The sequence below is a fragment of the Myotis nattereri genome (genome assembly GCF_964212035.1).
Source record: "Myotis nattereri genome assembly, chromosome: 12".
Classification (NCBI taxonomy): domain Eukaryota; kingdom Metazoa; phylum Chordata; class Mammalia; order Chiroptera; family Vespertilionidae; genus Myotis; species Myotis nattereri.
This window is the reverse complement of record NC_138087.1, coordinates 36287972-36311259: the sequence shown is the minus strand read 5'-3', so window position 1 is coordinate 36311259 and position 23288 is coordinate 36287972. Positions and strand designations below refer to the sequence as shown.

General features: G+C 41.1%; 1 protein-coding gene across 3 annotated transcripts in view; it reads right to left on the bottom strand.

Moving 5' to 3' along the window:
* The window catches only part of LOC308527831 (histone-arginine methyltransferase CARM1-like), a 223506-nt gene that overhangs the window by 36327 nt on the left and 163891 nt on the right, over positions 1 to 23288 (bottom strand). For all 3 annotated transcript variants that reach the window (XR_013996650.1, XM_081103236.1, XM_081103237.1), the window contains exons 6-7: positions 6302 to 6479; positions 909 to 999 (exon numbers count right to left, since the gene is read on the bottom strand). Coding sequence is in view for 2 of the 3 variants with exons in the window: in XM_081103236.1 (XP_080959362.1) it covers positions 909 to 999; positions 6302 to 6479 (269 nt within the window). In the remaining variant the exon portion in view is untranslated. The remainder of the gene's footprint in view (positions 1 to 908; positions 1000 to 6301; positions 6480 to 23288) is intronic.

The following is a 23288-nucleotide window of genomic DNA, read 5'->3' as shown; positions in this document are numbered from 1 at the left end:
ATTTACAGTGAGGAATACTGATTGATATGTTCTCTGACAAGGGCATGTTCTAATAGAAGCCATAGTCCTGCCCTGGCCGGTTTGGCTCAGTGGATAGAGCGTAGGCCTGCGGACTGAAGGGTCCCAGGTTCGATTCTGGTCAAGGGCATGTACCTTGGTTGCAGGCACATCCCCAGTAGGGGGTGTGCAGGAGGCAGCTGATCGATGTTTCTCTCTCATCGATGTTTCTAACTCTCTATCCCTCTCCCTTCCTCTCTGTAAAAACAAAAATCAATAAAATATATTTAAAAAAAAAGAAGCCATAGTCCTGAGCCAACAAAATGGATGCTGAAAAGTAGAAAGAGAGCTACAGCAGTCAGGGGGAAGATGTCATATTAGCCTCAAGGGTAGCCTTTGGGGTGTTTGATATTACTAAGCAGTTCTCTGATTTGTCTATTATAGTTCTCAATGGGGAGTGATTTTTCCCGCAAGGGGACACGTGGCAACATCTGGAGACATTTTGGTTGTCACCCTGGAGGAAGATGCTATTGGCATCTAGTAGATACAGACCATAAATGCCGCTAAACATTCTACAGTGCAGAGGACAGCCCTCAGTCCCAATATATGACCCCAAATGTCAATCATTTCAGAAACTCTATTTTATTCTAAGGCAGCAGTTCTCAACCTGTGGGTTGCGACCCCTTTGGCGGTCGAACGACCCTTTCACAGGGGTCGCCTAAGACCATCGGAAAACATATATAATTACATTACGATTCATAACAGTAGCAAAATTACAGTTATGAAGTAGCAACGAAAATAATTTTATGGCTGGGGGTCACCACAACATGAGGAACTGTATTAAAGGGTCGCAACATTAGGAAGGTTGAGAACCACTTCTAAAGGAAAAGGAAAGAAAGAGAGAACATTACCAAAAGTTGGCTCTGGAGTAGTGTTCCATGTAGAGCTGGTCGTCAGAAAAGGGGGCCAAGTGGATGTCACTGAATGTCGGGAACATCTTTCCTAATGAGCAAAAAACAACAGACCCAAAAGTTGACTCGTACTGCTTTCTGATTGAAAGGTCCACTTACCTGCTTCTTGACCACCTCCATTCTTTCATCTAGTTCAGTCATTACACAACAGGCTAAAATACAATGTCACCTCAAAGCAAAGATAAGAAAATTAGGCAGAAGATCAGAGGGGATATAAGAAAGAATACCAAATCAAGTCCCTAAGCTATGTGCTGATAAGAGCTTGTACAGTCCTAGGTGATCCATTCAACCTGGCATATTTGCCTTCCTAGCTAGTGTCTTTGTTCTTTTCTGTATGTCTTCTGCTTTGAATTCTGGGCACTTTCTTTGTTTAATTTTTCTCTCTTATTCATTATAAAAGAAACTTGGCTTTGAAAATAATAAACATTTCATCATTCTATCACATTTTTATTTCCCTTCTCAGACCTGTCCGTCTATAATCATATTGACTATCTTTTTAGGTGCTACTGGAATCTATGCTTATATGCACGCTCACCATCCTCCATGCTGGTACAACCACGCTTGTATTTTGTTCCGACATCTATAGTCACCAGGAGGAAGGCAGATTCTTTGTCTGGCAAGCAAACACCTAGATTAGCATGTCTGAAATAAGACCTTTCTGAGCAGGCAGACTTGGTGATCAGCATTATTATTTTTGTATTTTTAGGGAGACCCTTTTTAATAGTCATTTATTAAACTGCACATGAAAGACAGATGAACTATTAACCCTATTTCAAAAATGAGGACTGCCTAAGAGATTGGAGATGCTGCCACAAAACTAATAATAATACCTAAAATGTCTTGATTTTGTTAACTTTGCCATGAACTTTTTTTCTGGGTTTTCTATGTGTTAATTCATTTAATCTTCATAACAATATAAAGTAGGTTTTATTATTATGCCTATTTCATAAATGAGGAAAAATAAGGAACAGGGAAATTTAAGTGTCTCAGCCACAATCTCAGGGCTAGTAAGGAGAAGGACAAAATCCAGGGATGGAATTCCCTTCGATGGTCAATGGCCCCATACGTTAACTCAAAGTCTATTAAAATAAAACAGATTGTTTTATTTAGGGTATTGTCAGAGGTAGAGAAAAAGCATGATTGTAACATCATTCATATGTCACCTTCTAAATCTCATGCATTGATGTCAAACAATGATTGTGTGGGGGTTTTTCAATTTCAAGATAGAGGGCTATTAAACAACCTTAGAAAAGTAATATGTAAACTTGGGAAGCTTCAGAGAAGGATGTTCTGAGCCCAAGCCTAATAGGAATTCCAAAGATATCAGATAAAAATGGAGGAGAGGAAATCATCAATGGTAAAATATTTAAAAATTCCAAGAGTTAAAGAAAATGCCTTCTGATTCAATGTACTCACTACATGTCCAGCACAAGAACTTTAGGAGTTCGTACTAAGAAGACTAGAAATAAAAACAAGATACTAAAAGTGTCCGCAGGGGAAAGTATGCCACTCTGAAGCATCAGGAGTCAGAATGGCATTGGACTTCTCAATAGCAATATTAGAAACCAGAAACCAGAAAAAGGTGCCTTGAAAATACTGGAAAAAAAATTGTTTTCAAGTTAAAATTCTCTAACCAGCAATATGATAATCCACGGACTCAATAAAAAGTAACTTCTAACATTTCCTTTCTCCAGAACCTGTTAGAGAATATTCTTTGTGGAAATGATGGTGTAAGACACAAGAATGGGGAGAGAAAGTCAAAGTGTGGTAGCCATGCGATAGGACTGGTAGAGGACAGAGGGCCCCAGGAGGAAGGCTTCATAGAATAAATACTGATAGGATCTGTCAGACCTGTTGGAACATGGAAAAAATTAGTAATGAGTATATAGAAAACTAAGCCAATGAAAATAAAAGGCAATTAACTCCAGAAAAAGCAAAAGATTGCATGAGAAAATGTATAATCCTATGCACCCACTATACCGCCTGATTTGGCACTGCACACTATTTACATTGTGACAGTAATATAAACACATTGATTACTCATTTAAACATTACCTAGGTCCATGTTTCCTTTTTAAAAAAATATATTTTTATTGATTTTAGAGAGGAAGGAGAGGGAGAAAGAGACAGAAACATTAAAGATGAGAGAGCATCACTGATTGGCTGCCTCCTGCACGCCCCCTACTGGAGATCGAGCCCACAACCCTGGCATGTGCCCCGACGGGGAATCAAACAGTGACCTCCTGGTTCCTAAGTAGATGCTCAACCACTGAGCCACACCGGCTGAGCGAGGTCCATATTTCTTTATATTAAATTCTGAATTTTAAAAAGCTCTCCTCAGCAAAGCAACAGATTTTTGTAAGTTTGCAACATCATTTGATGACAAAACCTGCCCTGAACTGATGTGAGTTGATTTATAGTCTATATTTATCTCACTTGGCATCCATATTCATATGTTTTGTAGCAGAGATACATATAATGTGTTTCATTATGGAGTGTCGCCTCATATCTGACTGGAGGCATTAAGTAATACAAGGTATATGAGTGTATTACCTTTCCAAAGTCCTCCAGATTCTGAATTCTGAAGCATATCTAGGCCCAAAGGTTAGGATAAGGTATAGAGGACCTGTATAAATATATTGAGAGGATGGGAGAAGGGAGGGTGTATCAAGAAGGGAGAGAGCTGATATGTAGGAAAGCTAACTTCTCAACCACAGAGTGACAAGAATAGCAATAGGATAACTTTACATATAAACGTTGTAAATAACAGAAGAAACAGAGAATAGAGTTGAAAGGGACAGCCTTCGGGTAGCAGTCTCCGCATAGGAGGAGATGTGACAGAGGGTTCTTATTTTTCATTATAAGCCTTTTATTATTATTTGATGTTGTAAACTATGTCTTGTTTTGATGGAAAATCAAAATAATTAGGGAAAAATGCAATCATTCTTCCCTCAGGAACACCCTGGGTAAAAAGCTGATAAAATCAGCATTTATTTCTACTTGTCTAGTTAAAAATATATAGCCCAATATAAAATTTCATATCCACTTCAAATATCTGGGGAAATATTCAGCTTAGAGAGGCTCAATCAGTTGCACGTTAATTAACTATGTGTAAAATCTCCTCACACAAAAGCACCTCACCATTTGAAAAATTCTCCAGAAAAAAAGTATACAAATTCTTCCCTTGGGGGCACTGAGGAGGAAATCCAAGCAGCTTTGCTCCTTTCCTTTCTCTCCCACAGTTCAGTTTTATCGCATGGACACAAGGCTTCCAAGTTCAACCTGGGCTGTTTTACAACAGGAACACTAATGAAGTTCTTGACGTTGGGTATCCTTTCCTAAGTTTATTCAGTTATTTTTTCACATGAGGTTTTTTTAAGTGCATATTTCTGAATCCCTAAATTTTGAAAACATGTATGGATGAGTCTCAAGCTTTATTTGTACGCATATACTGTGTCACTTGGTTAAGTATGAGTTGTACTTTTATTCCCTATTTTGTCTTCCTTGGATATCAAAATAGGGAGCAATTTAGAGTAAGTAAAATTAAGGTAAGAAGCTACAATTCAGTTACCTTCTACGTCTTATTTGAAAAACCTGGGTTGTTAGAATTCCTTCCACTCTCTCTGGTAAAGAGTAGAAAGTCAGTGTGTGTACAGGAGTTGTGAGTGTGAGATGTAGGTCAGACAGATCTGGGGTCAAATCCCTGCTCTGTCACTTTTTAAAAAAACTTTAAATAATTTTTTTCAATTACAGTTGATATACAATATTATATTAGGGGTTTCATGTATACAACCTAGAGATTAGACATTATATAACTTATTAAGTGGATTGCCCTGATAAATCTACTACCCATCTGACACCATATAGTTATTATGATATTATTGACCATATTCCCTATGCCGTACTTTATATCCACAGGACTGTTCTGTAACTACCAACTTGTACTTCTTAGTCCCTTCACCTTTTCCCCGAACTCCTCACCTATCTGGCAACCATCAAAATGTTCTTTGCATCTACGAGTCTGTTTTTATTCTGCTTGTTCATTTATTTTGTTTTATAGATTCATATATGAGTGATATTACAAAGTATTTGCCCTCCTCTGTCTGACTTATTTACTCAGCACAATACCCTAGGTCATTCCATTTTGCAGATGGCAAGATTTCATCCTTTTTTATGCTTGAGTCATATTCCATTATAATTATATGCATAACTTCTTCTTCATCCATTCTTCCACTGATGGACACTTAGATTACTTCCATATCTTGGCTATTATAAGTAATACTGGAATGAACATATGGATGTATATTGGCATTTTAGGGGGATGCCTCTTTGATGGCATAGAGCAGTGATGGCGAACCTTTTGAGCTCGGCATGTCAGCATTTGAAAAACCCTAACTCAACTCTGGTGCTGTGTCACATATAGAAAGTTTTTGATATTTGCAACCATAGTAAAACAAAGATATATATTTTTGATATTTATTTTATATACTTAAATGCCATTTAACAAAGAAAAATCAACCAAAAAAATGAGTTTGCGTGTCACCTCTGACACACGTGTCATAGGTTCGCCGTCACTGGCATAGAGGTTGTACTGTACTTTGAAGGATGTTTAGCAGCATCCCTGGCTTCTCCCATTAGATGCCAGCAGTGGCCCCGCCTTCAGTTATGAAACCCAAATTGTTTCCAAATGTTGCCAAATACCCCTGGGGAAGAAATATAAAATCACAAGAACCTCAACATTAACCCTTCCAATAAGTTAAAAACCTCCATCATTCACACTTTGTAAGGTTTCTACAAAATCATGCAAATTGATTAGTGCATGCAGACACTTAGTAAGCACAACAATTATTGGACTTTATATATTTTTATCCTGATTATAGGTAGTGATCATAGGGGAAAATATAAGCAGCAAAAAAAGAGTATGTTAAAAAGAACTAGCAGACCCCAGAGAGTTCATTACATTATAGAAGGCAAACACTTCATAGGGCTTTAGAGGTTATTTTTAACCATATAGGTGAAAAAATCAAAGTGAAACAGTCAAGTATTAGGCCAAGTTCCTTAAGGAAGAATGTGATAGAACCAGGACAAGAATACATAACTCTGAACTGGTCACTATACTATATTGAATCCTGTGCAGCACACTGCCGTCAACGTCCGCTCGGCTGGAGACTATCTCATGTGTTATGGAATAAGATGAGAAAATAAAAGAATTGGCGCAATGGCAATGTTCTCTCCTTTCTGTCAGAATTGAATGGGGGAAATTTTTGACAGGATTCTTGGCAAATTTTACAGACAAGTTAGCCTATTTTCTAAACCAGGATTGGCCAACTCACCATTTGCTTTCAGCCATTTTTTGGAATGAAGATAGCTCTCCAGCATCCTTTCATTGAACAGCATGTATCCCATTGGTTCAGAAATGATCACATCTACAGCCTCGGGAAGTGAGATTTCTTCAATTATCCCTGGCAGAACAATGATCTTGTCTGAAAGATGGTTATTTTTCACTAGTATCTGAAAAAGATAAAAGAGAGTAGCAGTATTATTGTTATATAGAATCTGATAAAAAAAACAAGTTTCATAGGTTAGGGGTTAACAGTGTGATAGGGATGAGAGGGAAGTGACATATCTTTTTTTCTATAAACACTCCAAACAGTTTTGTTTTGTTTTAAATCTCACCTGAGGATATGTTAATTGATTTTTAGAGAAAGTGGGAGGGAGGGAGGGAGGGAGAGGGAGAGGGAGAGGGAGAGAGAGAGAGAGAGAGAGAGAGAGAGAGAGAGAGAGAGAGTCATCAATATGAGAAACATTGATTGGATGCCTGTCATACTACCCTAACCTGGGATGGAACCCACAACCTAGGCATGCATCCTGACCCTTTTGTTGTATGGGATGATGCTTCAAACAACTGAGCCACCCGGCTGGGGCAGGTTTTGTTCCTTATTGCACAAATATTTAATGTTTAATATAGATGAGAAAATTCAGATATAGGACAAATAAAAACACCTATAATTGTACCACATACAAATAATAACTATTAAGCGTTTGACACATACCCTTCCACACTCTTTATACAAACACTGTAAGTATGTGTGATCTGTGTATGTGTGTGTATACAGGAAATGGCAAAAGTAGATTTACAGTTGTGATAAAAATCCTATCTAATAAAAGAGAAACATGGTAATTGTCGTACAACTGCTACCCTTCCGATTGGCTAATCAGCGAAATATGCAAATTAACTGCCAGCCAAGATGGCGGCCGGCAGCCAGGCAGCTTGAAACTAACATGAGGCTTGCTTGCTTCAGTGATGGAGGACTCCAACATTCCCCGCCTGACGCTGCAGGCCTCTGAGCTGGCAGTTTGAAACATAGTTACAAAAATAGAAGCTAAACAAAACCCCAGAAACCAGCTTTCAGCTAGCCGGGATCTCAGACCTGGAGTTGATACAGAGTTTTGATTGTAGAACCTAAACAAACCAGATACCTGCTTTCAGGAGCGGAGGCCTAAGAGCTGGAGACTCAGAGCTAAAGCTGGCTCTGAATAAAAAAAAAGAAAAAAGAAAAAAAGGAGCAGTTGGGAGCTTCAGTCCCAGCATGAAAACAGCCCTCAGCCCCTCACCCAGACTGGCCAGGCACCCCAGTGGGGACGCCCACCCTGAAGGGTGTGTGCTGGCAAGGCACCCCAGTGGGGACCCCCACCCTGATCCAGGACACCCTTCAGGGCAAACCAGCCAGCCCCCACCCATGCACCAGGCCTCTATTCTATATAGTAAAAGGGTAATATGCCTCCCAGCGCCGGGATCAGTGGAGCCGCAAGGTCTCCCGGCACCGGGATCAGCATGACAGAGGGCAGCACCCAAACCCCTGATCGCCCTGTGGCTCTGTGTGTGACAGAGGGCGGGGCCACAACCTCCCTATCGGCCCTGCTCTGTTCCTGACAGGGGAAGGCGCCCCAACCTCCTGATCGGCCCTGCTCTGTGCCTGATAGGGGGGAGCTCCCCAACCTCCTGATCGCCCTGCGGCTCTGTGTGTGACAGGGTGTGGCGCCCCCCCCCCCCCACGGGCCCTGCTCTGTGTGTGACTGGGTAGAGCCATAACCTCCCCATCGGCCCTGCCCTGAGTGTGAGAGTGGCGGCGCCCCAACCCCCTGATTGGCCCTGCTCTGTGGGTGATAGAGGGCGGCGCCCCAACCCCCTGATCTGCCCTGCTCTGTGCGTGACAGGGGGGAGCTCCCCAACCCCCTGATCGGCCCTGCTCTGTGCGTGACAGGGGGCAGCGCCCCAACCCCCTGATTGGCCCTGCTCTGTGCGTGACAGGGGGTGGTGCTGCAACCTCCCCATGGACCCTGCCTTGAGTGTGACAGGGGGCGGTGCCCTAAACCCCCAATCGGCCCTACCCTGAGCGTGACTGAGGGTGGCATCGCAACCTCCCAATCTGCCCTGCTCTGTGCATGACAGGGGGCGGTGCCCCAATTCCCCAATCGGCCCTGCTCTGAGCCCAACCAGGGGCTGCACCTAGGGATTGGGCCTGCCCTCTGCCACCTGGGAGCAGGCCTAAGCCAGCAGGTCGTTATCTCCTGAGGGGTCCCAGACTGCGAGAGGGCACAGGCTGGGTTGAGGGACCCCCCTCCCCCCGCCCCCCCCCCCCCGCCCCGCCTCGAGTGCACAAATTTTTGTGCACCGGGCCTCTAGTAAATAATAAAATAATAAATAATAATACAACAATAAACTCTGTAGACGCAACTATAAACCTATTTTGGCCCCACCCTGTATATGCACAGGTACTTTTTGGGATTACTCTTTACTAATGGTTTCAGCTTATTTCCCATTTTTCTGCCTGCAGTAAAGATGCCAAAAAATTCTGTATGATAACCTTGCCCAAATTAACTATCTTGATCCTTATTAAGTTATCTCTGGATCTATTGATTCCAAAAATAATACCATATTCATTAACCTGTCTTTAGAAGTACATTTTACAGTTATGTACTCATTTTTCTTTGATGTCCTCTATATTTTATTTAATAACTTTGAACTCACTTAAAAGAGGGGCCTTGGAGAGCAGGGAATTTATTATCTTTCTAAGATAGATCTTCCCAATGCCCTCTATGTCAAGGTGATTGTATGATTATATCTATGTCTTTTTACTGCCTGAAAAAAAAATATTTCCTAATAAACACCTTACACGTGCCAGCATAATATACAGCACATTTCTTTTTAAGTTGGGGTTCTTTGAGACCCCAAGACTCTTACATCTTTGCTCACTGTATTTATACATAGTCAGAGACCTTCATTTTGTATTTTCCTACTGTGATCCCTTTCCTCATCCTCCATGCAGTACACCATGAATTTATCATGACTCAATTCTCAATTTCTGATCACTTCTTCACATGGCTAGGGTATCTTTCACCTCAAATCCTATCTTCTAGGGTGTAACCATATCAAATGTCATTTCTACTTTTATTTTTTTTAAAAAACGAAATCAAGGAATCTCTAAGGAAAAACAATAAAGAAAACTATTTGAAAATGTCATCCTTTGTCAACATTCATCCATGCACAAGGACTCTTGGAATTCCATTCTATCATCATTCCACACGTTGGTCAAGTTCTTGGGATTGCATAGAGACCTGGCGGGAGAGCCCATTCACGTGAGCGATTCTCAAAAAGACTCCACCGTGGATGGCTGCCCACACTACATCTTTAGGTTGCTCTCTCTCGGGAGCTCCGGCCAGCACCAAACATTTTTACCAATGTGCTTTGCCACCTCCTCAATTATCAACAAGAGCCAACCCCAGCTTCTTCTTGAAAAGTAACCATTCCTTTAATTTTCATTAAAATCTTTATATGATCTTGGATTTCCTTGATTCTGTTTTTGTCACTAATGCTATAAGCCTCAGTTTCCTGGAGGCACACATAGTTGCTTCCCACAGACAATTAGTTTCCATGTTTTCTTATTTCTGCCTTCCAGATAAGTCTCATTTCCACTTTCTCCTTTTTGCCTGAACTAGCATGTCCAGTTCCTCATAGCTTTAAATCTGGAATTTAAAAATAGCATTTATATAACTACAATAATAGTAGCAGTGCCTACTTCTTAGGCCTATGTGACATAAAGCATATTAAGGGCTAAGTATTAAAGTTATTGTTGTCATGTTAAATTTCTTAAAAATATTATTCACTAAAAAAAATAAATGAAAATGAGTAAAAATATGAAAATGCAATTCACTTGTATTCCTACCACCCAGATGTGGTCAGGGTATATTCCCTAGCAGCATTTTAGTGCATCTCTGTTTATAAAAATATATAATATTTTGCAATTACATATTTATTAATTAATATAAAAATAATATTTTTTCTGTAATATATTTTAGACCATATTGTTGGCATGGTTAAATAAAATACACCCAAACTTATTTGAATATTTTGCAGTTTTTTTTTTCATTGAAAATTTATTGATCTCCCATAGAACAACCTTTAGGAAACAATGAAAATAGTTATTGGATATTCCTATGTTTGAATATAATTTCTTGACAGACATTTGAAAGTAGGAACTAAACTCAACCAGCTTTAAGACACAAGAGCAGCCAATTTCAGAGATAAAACATATAATAGTTTTTTAGTCAGTCTTGCTGTCCTTCACCCTTGGTTTACATCATTCTCAGTAGAGATCATTTATGCCACTGCCTATACCTTTCTTCCAAAACTGAAACTCAGTGCCACTGTCCTTTCCAGGAAAAAGGGCACTTCGGTCTCTCCCTCCAAGGGCTGGCAGAGGCCCTTATGCAGCAGAAGGCTCCGTCCTCCAGCGTATTCATTGTTGCACCGGTTTTCACTGCGTGACCTGGTTCTTCAGGACAGAGGGCGTTGAGGAGAGAGGGAGATTCCAAATAAAGGCTCTTCTCCCAAGATACCATCAAGGTACAAGAAAACCCATGTCATATTCTTGTTTCCATCCTGTTTCCTTGGTATTACATGGGGTTTCAAAAGCCTGTTTCAATAGTCCTGTCACTTGTTATCAGCTGCTTAACACTCTCTCTCTCTCTCTCTCTCTCTCTCTCTCTCTCTCTCTCTCTCTCGGTGGTAGTAGCAGTAGAATTCCTCCTTATACTATCACAATAACTTCCAAGATAGGTCAGGGATAATGTCACCTGGTATCCTGCTGTTCTTATCTTATTGGGGAGGATTTTCATTGAGTTACACGTGTTATGTAAGTGTTGGTTATCTTTGCCTGCTCAGTTTGGAAGCTTAATTAGTCTTAGAGGCCATACTACACAATGTATCCCTCAATTATATTTTCTCTTAAAGCAGTGGAAACAGCAAGAGTTTAGAGGTGGAATACTTGGGTGGTGGTTGTGAGTCCTGGACTCACTAGCTGTAAGACTGTGGCCTAGACACATAATTTCTTGGAAATCCATTTTTTTCTCCTATAAAATGAGAATAAAAATATTACCTGTTTCACAGTGTTATTTCAAGGACCAAATCAAATGAAAAAGAACAAAGGAATATATAAGTTAAAGAGAATCTAGATTAAATGGAAGAAGAATTTAAAGACAAGATGATAAATCAATAGAATGAGATTAAAAGAGAGATTTCAGACCCAAGGAAACAAATCAAGAAGCAAAGCAACATAATCCTATATAATAAAAAGCTAATATGCAAATGGTCTTCACACACTCATGCCCTCACGCCATGAGGGCTCAGCCACTTAACACTGGGGAGAGAGGGGAGGGGACCAGCCAGGCACAAATGAGCTCATGAGAGAGGAATGGGGACCAGCCGGGCTGCGGCCCAGGAGAGGGACAAGCCACCTGCCCCGCGGTCCCCGGCGCCAGTGGCTGCGCCTGCACCTATAGCCTGGGAGAGGGACAATCTGCATGCCCCATGGTCCCTGCAGTCCCGGGCACCAGCGGCTGCACCTGCAGCCCGGGAGAGGGACAAGCCGCCCGCCCTGTAGTCCCTGTGGCTGCGACCCGGGCAAAGCCACCCGCCCACGGTCCCCTGTGGTTGTGGCTGGACCGGGCAAAGCCAGCCCAGGTTCTGGGTGCCTGCAGCTGGCCAGAAGGAGGGAAGCTTGGGTCCTGGGTGCCTGCGACTGGCCAGAGGAGGGAATCCTGGGTCCCGGTGTGGGGTGAAGCAGAGGCGGTTAGGGGCAATCAGACCAGCAAAGGAGTAGTTAGTGACAATTAGGCCGGTAGGGGAGCAGTTAGAGGTGATTAGGCAGGCAGAGGTGGTTAGGGGCGATCAGGGAGGCAGGCAGAGGGGTTTGGGGTGATCAGGCAGGCAGGCAGAGGGATTAGGGGTGATCAGGCAGGCAGGCAGGTGAGCAGTTAGGAGCCAGCAGTCCCAAATTGCGAGAGGCAGTCGGATATTCCCCGAGGGGTCCCGGATTGGAGAAAGTGCAGGCCGGGCTGAGGGACCCCCCCACCCCCATGCACAAATTTCGTGCACCAGGCCTCTAGTTATAGAATAATACACAATATCTAAGAAAATAATATATTACACTCAAATTATATATAATAATTTTACAAAAGCATTTGGCATACTAGAGCTAACAATATTTTTAATTCTAGGGCTTAAAAATATCACCCCCAAGAAATATACACTCTAGACAAAATTTTGAACATGTATAGAAGATAACCTGTCCTAAAATTTTAAAAAATATTGGTAGTTATAAAATAAAATTTTAAAATAAAATGAAGTAACTAGTGACAGTGAAACGAATGAATAAATGGTGGTAACCCTGAATACTATTCAACAGTGAGAAAGAAAGGACTGGAGATATATGTGTTAACATAAATTAACAAGCAGAATTTTAAGCTGTGGGGTGAGGGAGGAAGCAGGCTGCTGAAGAAAATATAACATAATTCAGTTTATAAAAAAGTTCAAATGTTTTCAATAGTAAACTGCATTGCTTGATCTTAACCTGGGTGTGGATATAAATGTGTTTATTTGTTTAGTATTTTTTACACCTTATATTTATACTCACCTCTATTTCTATATGCATGAAATATTTTATAATAGGCAATTTAAAATTATGCTATTAATAGAAAAGCTTGAGATTATCATAATGAGTGCAGATTTTAAAAAGGCATACTGATTTCTGCAATCAGAAAGAAGCTAATAGGCAGGGAAGACAGATTAAAACAAAACAGCATAAAGGTACTTCAGACATAGAAAAATGGAATAGAAAAATCACTCAAAGGTATACTAAAAGAAAGTCCATTGAAAAAACCTGAATTTGTTAAAAGAAAAAATACATTGTGGTCATAGGAAAATTTCATATAGTAATAGCAACATGGAAATATATTCTGGTCAAGATTTTGGATTTAGAGAAAGGAAATTTCTTGGGCACCCAAGCGAAATGAATCACCTTAAAAGTGTAAGAAAGTCAGGCTAGCATTAGACTCCTCCATAGTCACATTCATTTGGAAAACAATGGAACAATGATTACAGAGTTTAGAAAAAGCAATAATTGTGACTAAAAGAAAATTAAATCCAGAAGGTGCGATTCACATTTTCAACATGAAAAAACTCAGGGTATATAGCACCCATAAGCCCTCTTCAAAAATGCTTTGCCAAAAATAAAAATAAATTAATCCACATAATTAAGAGATAAATTTTTTTAAATTGGTAATAAAGAAGCTAAAATAAAAGACTAATGATTAGAAATGGATTCATGCATCCTAATAATTCTATCATTTTATAACTCAAGAAACTGAATGCTAACCATTCCAATTTTATAGGCTGCTATAAAATTAATCCAAAATGATTAATCCACAGTGTGAGGGAATAGAAAATATTTTCGATATAGAAAACCTCAAAGGTTTTCTGTGTGTAACAAATATAAAATCAACAGCAACAACAAAAGACACAAGGAATCAGTCAAGAGGAAAAGATAAGAAAAGGATAACGGAGGTAGAAGAAAGAGTAGCAATCTGAGCATGAATTAGAAGTGAATAAATCTGAAAAGAAATTAGAAGTTTACCCATTTTTGATATGTAGACTATTCTTTTTGGAGTAGCAAGAATCAGTGGCATAAGATGATATTTCCTTTTCTTTTTTAAATATGTTTTTATTGATCTTAGTGAGAGAGGATGGGAGAGGGAGAAAAGAAGCACATCTGTTGGCTGCCTCCTGCACACTCGCCTAGTGGGGCTTGAAACCTGGGAATGTGCCTTGACTGGGAATCAAACTGTTGGCCCTTTGGTGCCTGGGATGACGTTCAACCCATGAGCCACACTGGCCAGGCTAACATTTCCTTTTCTATGGGTCCAATGAAATCACTTGGTTCCATAGGGAAAGATATTTATATGATCTTTATATGCTTTTCTGGAGGTTAAATGTTCAGAAGCAAGCTACAGACAAAGCATTAAAAACTGATTATTCTAAACCTTGACAATCTAGAAATAATATAATCAAACAAAATTGGGAGGTGCGTCTGAAGACAATAGTTCCTCTTCGACTATACTGGGAGTCAACAGTATATTCAAAGAAGATAACTCAGGAAACAGAAAAATGGGTATTAGGATATAAAGTGATAAAAAATGATGATGGCAATCAGCAAAATAACTAAAAAATCAAAAGCTCAGAGTGGTTCACTGGGAAACGTGATTGGGCGTGAACGGGTGGGTGGGAGATGACTTTGTTTTATTTTAGACCGACCTAAGTTGCTTGATTCCCCTTCCTCATGTACAGTTAGCACTTTAATGGGAAAGAAAAAAGTCAGTGAGCAGCCAGCCCCTCAAACAACAGGACACGTAACCAATGTTTCCTTTATATCCCTGCAGCCCCATTCCTTCATGGCAATTCTGAACCTCTGCTCAGACATTTAAAAAAGCAATAGTAAGCTTACTGTTAAAAAGTTCAGTGGCTTTAATTTACTTAAACAGAATGTTTGAGCTAAAGTTTTTTGCTAACTACTTGTTCTGAGCCCATCATTTTATAATCGGGAAACTGAGTCCTAAGGGGGGGGTCAGTGTCCAACCCAGGGGTGGGCAAACTTTTTGACTCGAGGGCCACAATGGGTTCTTAAACTGGACCGGAGGGCCGGAACAAAAGCATGGATGGAGTGTTTGTGTGAACTAATATAAATTCAAAGTAAACATCATTACATAAAAGGGTACGGTCTTTTTTTTTTTTAGTTTTATTCATTTCAAAGGGGCCGGATTCGGCCCACGGGCCGTAGTTTGCCCACAGCTGGTCCAACCTAAGGACACGCCACTAAACAGGGGCAGACTTGGATGAAAGTGATTATATTTGTCAATGTGTTTCAACAAGTTTAGTACATAACTATTATTGATGATAGTGGCATATGGCTTGGCTCCTTTCTGAGAAGGGTCTGAAGAGGAAGTACCTGTGGTTTCTGTCTCCCTCCCCCCCCCCCGCCTTTTTCCTTTCGCCCCCTCAGTGCACACCTGCCTCCCTCCTGTAATCAAGGTGATTACAGCACTGAGCACTGCCTATGACCCCTCTTGGGCCACTGGTGCTTAATGACCAGTGTGCAGCAAACAGGGCCTTGTGAAATTGGCTGCTGAGAAAGAATAAATGGGCCCCTGGAGGAACCAGCCAGAGACATGAGCGCAGAAAACCTGTGCAAACAAGAACTAGTTGGCAGGGCAACGAGGAGAGCACAGAGTGAGGAAGACAGAATGACAGATGAGGGAGACAGATGCAGAAGGAAGGGGAAGAGTCAAAGAAAGGGACTCCTCCTTGCTTCTCTTTGGGACGACTTAAGGGCAGAATGGGAGGAGTCCAGAAGCTTCTCTGTACTGAGTAATTATATGCCCCTTTATCACTGGCAGAATTTCCAAAGGTGGCAGAAGGAAGTCACAGGAAGCTTTCATGAGGGAAATGCTGCCAATCCTGTAGTTTGGCCGCCAACAAAACAAAACAAAACAAAAAACTAGCCGAAACCAGTTTGGCTCAGTGGATAGAGCGTCGGCCTGCGGACTGAGGAGTCCCAGGTTTGATTCCGGTCAAGGGCATGTACCTGGGTTGCGGGCACATCCCCAGTGGGAGATGTGCAGGAGGCAGCTGATCGATGTTTCTCTCTCATTGATGTTTCTAACTCTCTATCCCTCTCCCTTCCTCTCTGTAAAAAATCAATAAAAAATATATTTAAAAAAAAAACAACAAAAAAAACCCCAAAACAAACAAAAAAACCCACAAAAAAACCACACTGGCAACTTTAATACAGATAGTTGTTTCCCTTTAAAGATGTTCCAGAATGCTCAAAAACTGGGGAAAAGGAGCCTCAAGGAGGCAGACAAGCAGTTTAGACTTGGAAAGGAAGCTTTGATCAAGCTATAGAGTAAGCACTGAAGCCTGGAATGTCTTCAGAAGCATTCACAGCTGTGTGTGTGTGGGGGGGGGGGGGGGGGGGGCAGCAGGGCTGCAGCTTTGCACATCCTATTACCCAGCTTATTTGCCCTCATTTGGAAGGTAAGTTTTCTCTCTTGAACTGTATCTGACAGCAGGGGCTGTGTCTGCTCTGCTCAGCTGGCAGAGTATCTGGCACACTGAAGGCATCCAATACGTATTTGTTAATGACGTCACCAAAGGTGGACATAGCAGCCCTTGGAATCTAGTTTCCACCTTCGTTTGGAAAGTTATTACCATCACAGAGGAGCAGTTCCAAGAGAAAAGATCAGTCTTCCCCTTTCCAGTCTTCATGCTGGTCCTATGGCAGCAGGTCAATAAAGGGTAACTGGTTAAAAGGAACTTAGGGGAATATTCTCTTTTAAAAAAATATATGTATGTACTTTTACTGAGTTCAGAGAGGAAGGGAGAGGGAGAGAGAGAGAGAAACATCAATGATGAGAGAGAATCGCTGATTGGCTGCTTCCTGCACGCCCCAAACTGGGGATCAAGCTTGCAACCCGGGCATGTGCCCTGACCTGAAATGGAACCGTGACCTCCTGGTTCATAGGCCAACACTCAACCGCTGAGCCATGCCAGCCAGGATGGGGGATATTCTTTATGTCTCTATAAATGCTGGCATACCCGGCAATGGGGAAAAACATTTCATTTTATTTTATTTATTTATTTTTTTATTAAATAAAATTTTTTCTATTTTTTCAAAGGGGCCCTGTAGCCTGAGACAAGTAGTTGTGTCACTCACTGGTTTGTAAGAATTTTTATAAACTTCCTTTTTAAGTCTACACATAAGTTACATTTCAAGATACATAATGTTATTTGACAGCTTAAAATGTGTCATATGTTTAAGTAATATAAAAGAAGAAACACATTTCATTTGGGAGTCTAAGTACATAGTATCCCAGTATCAGCTTCAGAAATCGCAGACATAGTATCATTTGAATGATTTGCCTAAGCCCGTATCAGCACAGCATGAGAGCAGACTCTCTTCAATTCCGATTCTCTCATCCATAACTTGGAACCTCAACTAAGTTCTGAATTTGCTGAACCAATGGATGAAAGCATTTTCCATTGCCTAAATTTAGAAAATCCCAGAATGTGAAACTGTAGGAAGCACTTTTCCCCTTGAAAGTTCACACACAAACACTACATGAATTCCAAAGTCTATTAAAAATCAAAGAATAGAAAAACTTTACATAAAAATATGTCAATTTTGTTGTTTGCACACACAAAAAATTGAAACATGATATCCTTTGTGACCACAGTGGTAGCCAGGCCAATTCATTTTTAAAATGATGGCAAGGTTATTGAGGGCCCGTCTAGCATACCCTTCCAGGTTATCTTTGCCTTTCAGTGTCTTAGAGCTATTTTGGAACTCGGTAAGAAAACTGAAGATGATGCAAGTAATTCTTGCTCTAAGAAACAGAAGAAAATTGTTATCTGGTGGGATGCCACTGGTGACTGCCTGTGGATAGACCAGACTTGCATCTATTTGCAATTTCTTTTCAGCATTCCTCATTACCTATAAGAGGAGGTTTAATATCTGACTAGCTCACCCATTAATAAAACTATTTGATACATGTTCATTTAATATTTGTGTGAGAGTCACCACTTTACCATTAAAAATTATCTCTAAGCATTTCAATGTGCCATTTTTAACTTTAGTTCTGGGACATAACTTTATTCTGTAACTTCTTCATAACTTCTCTTCTTTGTTTCTTCTCTTCTAGGTATGATGGATAGCACGTTAGTTTGCAGTGGTTCTCAACCTTCCTAATGCCGCGACCCTTTAATACAGTTCCTCATGTTGTGGTGACCCCCTAACCATAAAATTATTTTTGTTGCTACTTCATAACTGTAATTTTGCTACTGTTATGAATCGTGATGTAAATATCTGATATGCTATATGTGTTTTCCGATGGTCGCGACCCACAGGTTGAGAACTGCTGGTTTAGAGTATTTGCTTCTGAGATAATAACCTGAGTTCAAGTCTCTGCTTTCTAGTAATTTTAATTAAATCAATTAATTTCAAGCCTCAAATGAGTACATATAGAATAGGAATAATATTAGCACCTACTTCCAGGTGTGCTTTGAGACTTAATGAGGTAATGCATGTAATGTGATTATACATGGCTTGGCAAATATCAAGTAAATAATAGATGCTAATTATTATACCCCCCCCCACCCTCCCAGCCCCAATGGTGGGAGAGCCAGGCTATTACTCCAGTAAGAGTGGGAGTGTGGATGTAGACAGTTGGTCAGGTCACCAGGTCAATTCTCCTTGACCATAGGTTTTCCTTTCTACTCTTTTCCCAGGATGCCACAAATCATTTACATTTTGTTTGGGAACTGCTAGTTGCTTATCAAATCTCCATTCTTGCCTTTTATCTTACTAATAAAATGCCTATACAACTGAGGGCAACAATACACAAACTAAAATACTATATGTCCCAGCCTCTCTTGCACCGAAGGGTGGCCAACGGACTAAGTTCTGGCCTATGAAATATATGCATGAATTGCTGGGAGTGACTTCCAGGAAGGTTCCTTAAAACAGGGAGAAAGAGCTTGGGAAAGACATTTTTGAGTTCTTCCTTCCTTTCTCCATCCTATTGAATTTGTGGGATGAAGCTATGGCAAACATGTTGGATACGGGGATGACTTTCGGGAGACAAGCCATATACCTGGATAGTGTAGCAGGAAGATGCAAGGAGCCTGGGGCCCTACAAATTTTGTGGAGCTTCCACATTCTTTAGGTCCTGTCCATCAGACTTCTTTTACATGAGATAAAAAATGCTCTTGTGTGCTTACGTCAGCGTTCATTTGGGTTTTCTGTTACATGGAGATGAACTAACAGATAAATGTGGGTGTCTTAATACCATATGATTTCACTTATATTTGGAATCTAAAGAACAAAGAAATGAACAAACAAAACAGAAACAGACTCATACACACAGAGAACAAATTGATGTCTGCCAGATGGGAGGAGCATTGGTGAACTGAGTAAAAAAGTGATGGGATTAGTACAGCATAGGGATGACAGTCAATAATCTATCCTATTTAATAAAAGGCTAATATGCAAATTGACCAAACGGCAGAACGACTGGTCTCTACAACGTGCACTGACCACCAGGGGGCAGACGTTTAACACAGGAGCTGCCCCCTGGTTGTCAGTGCGCTCCCACAGGACATCCCAAGCGGGCAGTGGGACATCCCCTGAGGGGTCCTGGACTGTGAGAGGGCACAGGCCGGGCTGAGAGACCGCCCCACCCCAGTATACGAATGCTGTGCACTGGGCCTCTAGTATATATATAAAAACCAAGCAACTGAATAGTGGAATGACCAGAACGACCGGTGGCTATGATGCGCACTGCGGCGGCCAACCAGCCCGATGAGGGGCAGGGCTGGCCAGCCGGCCACTTGTGGCCCCTTCCCGCTGTGGCCCCTTCCATCCTGATCACTTACTTACTTCAGTGATCACTTACTTACTTCAGTGATCTAAGTAAGTAAACGCTCTCCAGCCATCATAGACCAGGAACCTGAACGACAAGTGATCAGGAGGAAAACTGCTCATGGTCTGGACCGTCAGTCAGGTGTCTAAGAGAAGTGCCCAGCACAACCGCCACCTTCCCCACCCCCGATCGCCGCCCTGCCCCCAAATCCTGGTGCAGTCAGGTGTCCAGGAGAGGTACCCAGCACAACCACCACCTTCCCTGTCCCCGATTGCCCCCCCGCCCATGCAGTCAGGTGTCCAGGAGAGGTGCCCAGCACAACCACCATCTTCCTGCTTTCTCTCTCCACTGCTTACTACCAAAGAGGGCAGCCACACCACACCACGGCCTCTCTTTAGAGGGTTAGTCAGCAAGGAACTAAACCGCATTACCTGTCTAGGGAGAGGCTTAGAAACGGAAGCTGTCAGTGTCCCTGACACTAAAGGCCTTTGAAGCTTCAACTCATCCGAAAGCCAACAACAAACATGTATACACCCTGCAAAGGTCTTTGACACTAATAACTCCCCCCGGCCCACCCCTTGGGCTTAACAAGACTCCCAACATTTTTCTATTTTTTTTCAATTACAGTTAATATTCAATATTATTTTATATTAGTTTTAGGTGTACAGCATAGTGGTTAGATATTTGTATAATTTACAATGTGATTCCCTTGATAACTCTAGTTACCCACCTGGCACCATACATAATTATTATAATACTAGAGGCCCAGTGCATGAAATTTGTTCACAGGTAGAGTCCTTAGGCCTGGCCAGCGATCAGGGCTGATCGGGGCCTTCCAGCTGCCAGCCGGGGCCTCCTTCATTCTGCGCTGCCCTCTGGTGGTCAGCGCATGTCATAGCGAGCAATCGGTCTCCTGGTCAAACTCCCATAGGGACAATTTGCATATAAGGCTTTTATATATAGGGATTATATATAGGGATATGATTATATTTCGGTTGCTTTGCTTTTAGTAAAATCAATACTAATATTAGACCTTTCTGCTCACAAGCATGTCCCATTTATTATCTCCTATCTACTCTACACCACTGTAAGAGAGGCATTATTATTTCCATTTTTTGATATGAAAACTGAAATTCAAAATGATGAAATAACTATCAAGCATATTGTTTCTTTATAGCAAATCAGTCAGTAAAGAAACTCTTGAGTTAACTGAGGTTTTTTAAATAGCAAAAGGGATTTTTAAATGTATACCAAAGGATTATTTGAAGTCAGAATTTTCAACATATAAAAATGGTTGACAAACTATATGCTTGAGTAGGCTGATTTAGAAGTTAGAAAAATAATACAAGTAAATTGGTTATAGGCCAAGTCAAAGTGAGGAGCTGGGCTGAAAAATATTATGTGTCTATAAAATAATTCTGACAAAGCAACATTTTAACCATTTAAATATGAAGGAATTAGCATTTATTTGGATTTATTTTCCACCAAATGTTATGCGAGTATAAAAACTGTCTCAGGTTTCACCAGCCCAAATGTTTCATGTTCTCAGATGGTTTTTCTTCAAATGTGAAATTCAGCTAATTAGCCCATCCTTGGCTTTGAGAGCTACCAGTGGCTTGGGAATATCTAGAGGCCTGATCTGCAGCCAGCTCTGCAGAGCTTTGGGGACAGCAGATGAGTAAATAGAATCACTCCTGGGTAGTGAGGGCTGATAAAATACCTATGTCATAAAAATGTAGCCAAGGCATTCTGCACATTTCCTTCAGGTTCTTCTTAAGAAGAATACCTAGTCTAAGAATGTGCTCATGAGAATAAAAAATCACATTTCTGAAAGGTCAAGCAAGCAGCATTATGAATGGACAGAAATAGTTATGACAACCAAAACAGATCTAAAAAAGTGTGAGTTCGTGCAGACCTTCATTATCAAGTGAATGTAACTAGGGACTTAGAGAATAAATGCATTGGGGGCTCTTATGGGAAAGTAGAATAAAAACACATTTACTCTTAAAAATCAGAGACTTCGAATCTGGGTCTTGATGTGTGTTCTTCCTCCTCCCCCACCCACCTCTCTTCTTACAGGGACTGTTTAGGAAGACTGGAGGTTTCAGAACTTCTTCCACAACCACATTACTCCTTGCTTCAGAGAAATATGCATGCACAATATGGGGCAGAGCGACCCAGCTCACTCTACCCTCACAAAGCATTTTCTTCTAAGATCATCCCAAACCACATGCTGCCTGAGCTAAATTTGTCAAAAATAAATAAATTCATCCCCAGCTAGTTGGCTCCATAACTGACTTGTGACCCACTCAGCAAGCGCTTCCAGGTAGTGATCTGCTGGCGTATTTCTGGGAGACCCTTCATCTGTTTCTGTCAGATATCAATGACTCCGTCCTCTTGCTAAGTAGCTCTGAGTTAAAGGTGAGACCCAGGGATGCTTTTCACCCTTTATATTTCCTTCTATTTCTGCTTTAATCCAAGACTTCACAAGGACAATGTGACATAAGAAATATGTACTTGGTTTCTGCCCCTGGTTCCTGACACAGAGCTCCTAAAACCCTTGTAATTTCTGTAGTGATAGGAGCATCTTACACATGGCTCCTAAATCCCTTTGGATTTCCTGAGTGAGAGAAGCATCTTTTGTTCTAATGAGATGACACCTTGTTGGATCCTGGACAGTTTCAGAAGAGGGGCTGGTCACCAGGAAGATCAAGCCATGATTAGACACTTGGAACTTTTATTTTTCATTATTTTTTAAATTAAATCATTATTGCTGAAAGTATTACAAGTATTACGTATTAACCTCCCCCCTCCATTAACCCCTTCTAACCTGACCCTGTCCTCCACCCCAGGCCTTCACTACCCTATTGTCTGTGTCCATGGGTTATGCATATATGCATACAAGTTCTTTAGTTGATCTCTTCCCACCCACCCCCCAATACACCTCCGCCTTCCCTCTGAGATTCCACAGTCTGTAGAAGCTTGGAACTTTTAGTGCCTCCTGTATTCTCCATAAAGGGAAGAGGGGCTGGAGATTGAATTAATAATCAATCATATGTACATGATGAAGCCTCCATAAAAATTCCTAAATGGGGTTTAGATGCTGAGAGGGTAGCACACACCAACTCCAAGGGGACAGACGTTTCCACATGTGGGGCCCTTCTGACTTTCCCCTAAAGACCTCTTCAATCTGTATCTTTTATAATGTCTTTTATGATAAATTAATAAATATAGGTAGATGTTTCCCTGAGTTTTGTGAGCTCTTCTAGCAAATTATTGACAACTGACTGGGTTTGTGGGAACCCCCAACTTAGTAGGCAAGATAGACAGAAGTGTGGGTACCCTGAGGACCCACCATGTGTGACTGGTGTCTGAAGTTGAGGGCAGTCTTGTGGGACTGAGCCCTTAAACCTGTGGAATTGGGCACTAATTCCAGGTAGTGTCCAAATTAAATTAAATTATATAATGCCCAGGGCGTCCAGAGCGTTGGAAAATAGGTTGGTACAA